The 8,743-nt window shown below is 37.0% G+C and overlaps 1 protein-coding gene across 2 annotated transcripts; it reads left to right on the forward strand.

Moving 5' to 3' along the window:
* The first annotated feature begins 2,151 nt into the window (after positions 1-2,151).
* LOC148728091 (uncharacterized) lies at positions 2,152-4,657 on the forward strand. Of its 2 annotated transcripts, none has more exons than XM_088725792.1 (2): positions 2,152-3,058; positions 3,304-4,657. In XM_088725792.1, exon 2 carries the CDS (start codon positions 3,862-3,864, stop codon positions 4,621-4,623), a length of 762 nt encoding a protein of 253 aa, XP_088581918.1. In that variant the 5' UTR covers positions 2,152-3,058; positions 3,304-3,861; the 3' UTR covers positions 4,624-4,657. Both variants share the same exon structure in this region, with proteins under 2 accessions (XP_088581918.1, XP_088581919.1).
* The last annotated feature ends 4,086 nt before the right edge of the window (positions 4,658-8,743 follow it).

The raw sequence follows: 8,743 nt of genomic DNA on the forward strand, positions 1-8,743 counted from the left end.
AACCTAGAAAATCAACCCTGCAACATAAACGAAGCGTTACGCTCGATGAATTGACGGTATTTCCGGCTTTAAGCCTAAAATGGTTTGGGAAAACGAAAGTCTGTTCTCAATAATACCATCATGAAACAAAACATCTAATATCATTTTTGGTTAGCGCTCTTGAAGAGAAGGCTTCGACAACAAGAACGACAACTGCTCGCGAGGGAATTTGATGTCAAGCCTTCTGTTCAAGAGTGCTAACCAAGAAAATCAACCCTGCAACATAAACGAAGCGTTACGCTCGATGAATTGACGGTATTTCCGGCTTTAAGCGTAAAATGGTTTGGGAAAACGAAAGTCTGTTCTCAATAATACCATCATGAAACAAAACATCTAATATCATTTTTGGTTAGCGCTCTTGAAGAGAAGGCTTCGACAACAAGAACGACAACTGCTCGCGAGGGAATTTGATGTCAAGCCTTCTGTTCAAGAGTGCTAACCAAGAAAATCAACCCTGCAACATAAACGAAGCGTTACGCTCGATGAATTGACGGTATTTCCGGCTTTAAGCGTAAAATAGTTTGGGAAAACGAAAGTCTGTTCTCAATAATACCATCATGAAACAAAACATCTAATATCATTTTTGGTTAGCGCTCTTGAAGAGAAGGCTCCGACAACAAGAACGACAACCCTGCAACATAAACGAAGCCTTACGCTCGATGAATTGACGGTATTTCCGGCTTTAAGCGTAAAATGGTTTGGGAAAACGAAAGTCTGTTCTTAATAATACCATCATGAAACAAAACATCTAATATCATTTTTGGTTAGCGCTCTTGAAGAGAAGGCTTCGACAACAAGAACGACAACCCTGCAACATAAACGAAGCGTTACGCTCGATGAATTGACGGTATTTCCGGTTTTAAGCGTAAAATGGTTTGGGAAAACGAAAGTCTGTCCTTAATAATACCATCAGGAAACAAAACATCTAATATCAGTTTTGGTTAGCGCTCTTGAAGAGAAGGCTTCGACAACGGCTTATACTATTTTGCGAAACGAAACGAAACGAAACGAAACGAAATGGCGTTTTTTCGCCTTTATTTAGCAAATATGTCCTCTTCGTCCGAAACAAAATGTTTCCACCAATAAAATGATCAATCTTTTTAAGAGTCTGCTCACCTCTCATTTTATTGACCACAGTAGAATTCGTTTCGCAAAGTAGTAATTTTGACAGAATTACTATTTTGCGAAATGGCGTTTTTTCACCTTTATTCAGCAAATATGTCCTCTTCGTCCGAAACAAAATGTTTCCACCAATAAAAAGGTCAATGTCTCTAAGAGCCTGGTCACCTCTCATTTTATTGACCATAACAGAACTCGTTTCGCAAAGTAGTAATTTTGGCAGAATTACTATTTTGCGAAATGGCGTTTTTTCGCCTTTATTTAGCAAATATGTCCTCTTCGTCCGAAACAAAATGTTTCCACTAATAAAATGATCAATCTTTCAAAGAGCCTGGTCACCTCTCATTTTATTGACCATAACAGAACTCGTTTCGCAAAGTAGTAATTTTGACAGAATTACTATTTTGCGAAATGGCGTTTTTTCACTTTTATGTAGCAAATATGTCCTCCTCGTCCGAAACAAGATGTTTCCACTGATAAAATGACCAATATTTCTAAGAGCCTGGTCACCTCTCATTTTATTGACCATAACAGAACTCGTTTCGCAAAGTAGTAATTTTGACAGAATTACTATTTTGCGAAATGGTGTTTTTTCACCTTTATTCAGCAAATATGCCCTCTTCGTCCGAAACAAAATGTTTCCACCAATAAAATGATCAATCTCTCTAAGAGCCTGGTCACCTCTCATTTTATTGACCATAACAGAACTCGTTTCGCAAAGTAGTAATTTTGACAGAATTACTATTTTGCGAAATGGCGTTTTTTCGCTTTTATTTTGCAAATATGTCTTCCTCGTCCGAAACAAAATGTTTCCACTAATAAATTGATCAATATTTCTAAGAGCCTGGTCACCTCTCATTTTATTGACCAAAATAGAACTCGTTTCGCAAAGTAGTAATTTTGACAGAATTACTATTTTGCGAAATGGCGATTTTTTGCCTTTATTCAGCAAATATGTCCTCTTCGTCCGAAACAAAATATGTCCACTAATAAAATGATCAATCTTTCTAAGAGCCTGGTCACCTCTCAATTTATTGACCATAATAGAAACTTGTTTCGCAAAGTAGTAATTTTGACAGAATTACTATTTTGCGAAATGGCGTTTTTTTCACCTTTATTTAGCAAATATGTCCTCTTTGCCCGAAACAAAATGAAAGACAACTACTTGTTTTTGTTCTCGATTGCTCTTTATTGGCTCGGAGTTTACTCTTTATTGTTGTTATAATTCTGTTTTCTATTCTGCTCTGTATTCCTTGTATTTTGTTCTGTTCTATTTAAGGTTGCCGCAACTCGATTTTATAGCTGACCAACAAGCCACATGCGTGACTGGCAATTCATATGAAACTCCTTGTCAACAAAAGGTTCTATCATATTTCTGATGGCCACGCCCAATAAAAACTCTCTCACAAAAAAATTAAAATTTGGTAGTTTTTTGCTCACTGTGATTTTCATGAAAAATTTCACAATTGGTTACCACCGGTTTATGAAACGTTCCTGTTTATTACATCTTTATTGCACTTTTTTAGTTCGAAAAGCACATAACAAGTCACGGACCTTGGAAGTTTCTTTTAGTAGGTCGAGTCAATTTTTAAGAAATCTGAGCGCGAAAATCAGAACTGCCTGTGAAAACTGGGGAACAGCTTCTCACTGCATGCCGGGATAGCCGTGTTACCGCCAGATTTGAAAACTGTAATAAATTCCCCGCGTTTTGGTGTGCGATTCATAAATATTGATGAACATTTTCTTACGGACCCATGGCCTTCAAGTGTTACCAATACCTATTTTTACTGCTGCTATTCATTTCCATTGAAAGAAGTGAATCGGCTGGGCATGATTCAGGAGAGCAGGGAAGCGGTTCATCGGGTGATTCTTTTCCTTCGTTCACGTACGAAATAAACAAGTAATTATATATAATAACATTCTTACTGTAAATTTTAATACTGTAAAGAGTACCTTCGGAAAAGGTAGTTGAGCTCGGAAGAGGAGTAAATAACATCGGAAACAAGCGCTCGCCGTAGCCGGCTCAAGAAGTACAAAATACACTTTACGTAATGTCAACAATTCTAAAGTAAGATTGTGTTACATGTGTTTCATGTTAGCGGCATTTAAAATAAATTTACCGGTGTTCCATTTTTTTCCCTTTAGTTTGCTCATTTACACCATATCAAAGGAGGGAAAGAGTCATGACGATGAAGGTAACGATTCTCCTTTAGCATCTGTCGTGAAGAAAATTTTGGAAGACTCAGGAGCACATAATGTGGAAGGAAACAAACGCATTTTGAACGTTTTTAAGAAAAAGATATCAATCCTCCATACAGCGTTCAAGCGGGCAAGCAAATCAGGAGGAAAAGCCCTGAAGAAATTAGTTAACGGGTGGAAATTTGGACCAAATTATAAATTGAAAGTGTTCTACAACGAAGTTGACGTTTTGAAATTAAAGGGTGATTGCGATCGGCTGAGAGGTGAGAAAAGAGTTCTCGAGGAGTGCGTGACTGAGCAAGCAGCTAAACGGATTTGCCTTGAAGAGAAATTGAAAACTGCCCTGAATAAGTCACAGAAGAAAGATGAAGAGAGCAAGAGACGATTTAAACGTTTAGCGAAAAAGGTTGCAGACATGTGCTCGGAAAAAAATCAAGAGGCCCAGCAAAGAAAAAATCTTTTCAGCAGTACACGCGACAGCATCAGGCACGCGTCAAAAAACAAATGAAGGAACAATGTCACACAACCCTGTCATTCCTTGGTTTATACAATTATGTTGCCACCAAGGTAGAAGTCTTCAATGAGGACACTGGTCAGTTAGAGACTTTTAGTCTTCTTGAAGAAGGTGAACTTCCTTTTATTGACGACAATGCAAAGGAAATGACAGACAAAGAGCTGGATGATCTTAATATGTGGATGTATTTGAAAGACAAATTTAACATCTCCAACGAAGCCTGGCGTCAGTTTTCAATCAAGGCAAAAGATATGCCAAAACTGTCCCAGATAACGAAACAGATAGACAAGTTAAATACTTCATGGAATTTGAGTTGCACTCCTGGTAAAGCAGAAGGTGTTCAAGTAAAATTTGAAGACAGCCTTCGAAAACAATTAACAAGACTAGACTTGAAAGAAGACACAATTAAGGTAAAGCTCAGTGGGGATGGAACACAGATAGGAAAGAGGTTGAAAATAGTGAACTTCACTTACACTATATTAAATGAGAAAGATGTAGCCATGGGGGAAAAAGGGAATTACATTTTGGCAATAATAAAAACAACTGAAAGCTATGAAAATTTACAAGAAAGTCTCTCTGATCTCAGGAATGAGATGGAATTGCTTAAGACAATTACTGTAAATAATTGTAAATATGATATTGAATATTTCCTTGGGGGAGACTGGAATTTTCTGGCTTGTGTTTGTGGCCTGGGGGCTGCAAACCAAGACTATGCTTGCATACGGTGTAAGTGCCCCAGACTACAGAGGTGAGATACAAATAAGCAATGGTCTATAACTGATCTTAGTCTAGGGGCACAAAACCTGGCACAAATAAGTCTGTGGGCAAAATCAAAAAAGTTTAATTGTAAAAAGAACCCTTTATTCCCATTTATTCCTCTTGATCATGTAGTCATTGATACTTTACATCTGTTCTTACAAATTTCTGACAATTTGATTGAACTTCTGATTAGACAATTAAGAAGACTAGATAGCATTGAGAAAAAGGTAATATTTACAGATGGATTTACAAGAGATAAATATAAATATATGGCGGGTTATGAAATGCTCCTCAACAACCTGGGAGTATCATTTCAGTGGCATATTCGGAAAGAAAGCAAGAAATTAGAGTACAGAGACCTGACTGGTCCTGAGAAGCTGAAATTGTTTCAACATATAGAAATGTCAGCAATTCTTCCTACTTGTGAAATCTGTGCCCAAATTCAAAAGCTATGGGCTGATTTCATAGATATTATTGGTGATTTAAAGCTTGATTTTCATTGTAATGATGAAGTTATGCATTTAAAAGGCAAGATTGGGGATTGGTTAGGTAACTTTCTTACATTATACCAAACTAAGGATGTCACCCCTTACATGCATGCCTTTTATTACCATGTTCCTGAATTCCTTAATCTATACACAAACATTGCCCACTATACTCAGCAAGGTATGGAGAAGTACAATGATAGGGCATCAAAGGATTACTTTCGATCCACCAACCACAGGGGAATTGCTGTACTCAAACAATTATTTCTGAAGAAAAATAGAATACAGTACCTAGAGGCAGCTGGATATGCAAGGGTCAAAAACACCTATAAGTGTTCCAACTGCTCAAACACTGGGCTAACAATTAAGACATGTACATCGCATTGTATACATTGCCAGCATCCTACATGTTGCTCGCATCTTGTTAAAATTAATGGGAAATGGAACCCAAAATGTATGTAGGGTTTAAGTGACTGGCAAAGCCTTTGTAGCAGTCTTAACAACATAATTTGAACTTATACCCCATTTGTTTTATGTTCATATCAGAAAATATAACAGTGAAACTATACTTTTACCTCCTTGAGTGATTTAAGCCTTTGACAAATTATGTCCTTTCAAATTAGCAGTGTCGACTATGCAAACATAATGCAAAATTTATTTTACACATGACATATTATAATAAAACTAAAAAGTTCTGCTGATGTACTGTCTCTTGTTGCCGTCTCCCCTAACAAAGGTTAAAACTAAAGCATACAGGCCTTCTATCTCTGACCGTACAAACTTTCCTCCGATGTATTTAAACTCCATAATTGGGTTTCTCTCGGTCAACCAGTATTGTACTGTTCCATTCACAACATACGCAAAGTTGCCATTTTCATTGAAAATCCTCTCATTCCACTTTAAACCTAGTATATGATCCAAGTCAGCATTATCCTTGATTGTATGCACCTTCTTCCCTCTGATCTGAATTCCTTTTACAACCTTACCAAGCCCTCTATCGAAAACATCACAGTCAACATTAACTTCGATCCTGATTTCAGGATCATCACGCCGCCCTGACCACAGCTTACGCTTTATTTCTTGATAGATATGTCCATGGAAGACGTTCGTCCTGTCTTCAAGAGATATTTCTTCAGGAATATACGCTTTCTCCACCCGTTCGAATGGAAACATGTTCTCGTCCTGACAGTCACGCCATTCATCAGCTTCTTCTTTGTAACCTTTTTGTGAATTTTAACTCTTTTCTTCTATTTGTCGATCGCGACTATTTCGATTTCATAAAGCGTATTATCCCTAGCTGATTTCCTCCACTTCTTTTTCTTATATTCAACCGCCAAATATTCGTTTAAAAGCCGTTTTGGAGGCTGCGACGTGCGTTTCGTTTTTTCCGCCATTTTAAATCACAGAGCTTGCACATGCGCTTAGGGTAATTTTACGAAATCCATCAAGTAAGATTACTCAAAATCAAATGTTCCACTCACAGGGGAAAGAGTTTGATATGCAGCCGAACTCAATTAACGCTCGATGTTTAGTCAAACTGCTAGGAAAATACGTTATAAGGTGACCAGAGGTGACCAGGCTCTTAGAAATATTGATCATTTTATTAGTGGAAACATTTTGTTTCGGACGAAGAGGGCATATTTGCTAAATAAAGGCGAAAAAAGGCAATCTTGCAAAATTTCGTTTCGTTTCGTTTCGCAAAATAGTATAGAAAACAGAATTATAACAACAATAAACAGTAAACTCCGAGCCAATAAAGAGCAATCGAGAACAAAAACAAGTAGTTGTCTTTCATTTTGTTTCGGGGAAAGAGGACATATTTGCTAAATAAAGGTGAAAAAAACGCCATTTCGCAAAATAGAAATTCTGTCAAAATTACTACTTTGCGAAACGAGTTCTATTATGGTCAATAAAATGAGAGGTGACTAGGCTCTTAGAAATATTGATCATTTTATCAGTGGACACATTTTGTTTCGGACGAGGACATATTTGCTAAATAAAAGCGAAAAAACGGCATTTCGCAAAATAGTAATTCTGTCAAAATTACTACTTTGCGAAACGAGTTCTATTTTAGTTAATAAAATGAGAGGTGACCAGGCTCTTAGAAATATTGATCATTTTATTAGTGGAAACATTTTGTTTCGGACGAGGAGGGCATATTTGCTAAATAAAAGCGAAAAAACGCCATTTCGCAAAATAGTAATTCTGTCAAAATTACTACTTTGCGAAACGAGTTCTGTTATGGTCAATAAAATGAGAGGTGACCAGGCTCTTAGAAACATTGATCATTTTATTAGTGGAAACATTTTGTTTCGGACGAAGAGGACATATTTGGCGAATAAAGGTGAAAAAACGCCATTTCGCAAAATAGTAATTCTGTCAAAAATTACTACTTTGCGAAACGAATTCTACTATGGTCAATAAAATGAGAGGTGAGCAGGCTCTTAGAAATATTGATTATTTTATTAGTGAAAACATTTTGTTTCGGACGAGGAGGACATATTTGCTAAATAAAGGCGAAAAAACGCCATTTCGCAAAATTTCGTTTCGTTTCGTTTCGCAAAATAGTACAATTTCGTTTCGTTTCGTTTCGTTTCGTTTCGCAAAATAGTAGAAGCCTTCGACAGCAAGAACGACAACCCTGCAACAATGCGGAATACGCAAAACAACAAGGAACAAAGGAAAAAAAGCAAAACAAAAGAATACGATAGTTCAGTGTTTGAAAGCTCAACTGAAGCATTCAGTTGAGCTTTCAACTGTAAAAATTTGCCTAAACTTGAAATTTCAACCGTAAAAATTTGCCTAAACTTGAAAACAGCAGACAGTGATTTCAGCTACAATACTTTGTCAGTCCCAGAGCAAACTTTCCCTAGTACTTTTCAGACATGTTATCATTTTGATGCCGGAGCCTTTTCAATTTCGTTAAATGCCGACGTTGTTGTTTTTTCTCTAACGTAGACGCAAAAGTCTAATAGATGCTCTGAAGGCCAATCAGAGAGGAGTTAGCTGCGGTGACCGCACTAAAAAACCACACTGAGAACAACATGTTACAAAACAAATACTCAGCACGTGCTCTAGCTCTATTTTAGTTCTGGGTTCACGCCTCGGTGGATTGATCGAAATTTCTAATTTACTCCAAATGAACTTGCTTAAGAAAAAATAGAATCAACCGTCTTTAAAATTATATTTAGCAAAAATGATATTAGATGTTTTGTTTCATGATGGTATTATTAAGGACAGACTTTCGTTTTCCCAAACCATTTTACGCTTAAAACCGGAAATACCGTCAATTCATCGAGCGTAACGCTTCGTTTATGTTGCAGGGTTGTCGTTCTTGTTGTCGAAGCCTTCTCTTCAAGAGCGCTAACCAAAACTGAAATTAGATGTTTTGTTTCATGATGGTATTATTAAGAACAGACTTTCGTTTTCGCAAACCACTTTACGCTTAAAACTGGAAATACCGTCAATTCATCGAGCTTAACGCTTCGTTTATGTTGCAGGGTTGTCGTTCTTGTTGTCGAAGCGTTCTCTTCAAGAGCGCTAACCAAAACTGATATTAGATGTTTTGTTTCATGATGGTATTATTAAGGACAGACTTTCGTTTTCCCAAACCATTTTACGCTTAAAA

Source organism: Stylophora pistillata, chromosome 6 (assembly GCF_964205215.1).
Source record: "Stylophora pistillata chromosome 6, jaStyPist1.2, whole genome shotgun sequence".
Classification (NCBI taxonomy): domain Eukaryota; kingdom Metazoa; phylum Cnidaria; class Anthozoa; order Scleractinia; family Pocilloporidae; genus Stylophora; species Stylophora pistillata.

What these genes read in the sequence shown, in the direction of transcription:
- LOC148728091 (XM_088725792.1), top strand. Translation starts at nt 3,862, where the DNA reads ATGAAGGAACAATGTCACACAACCCTGTCATTCCTTGGTTTATACAAT.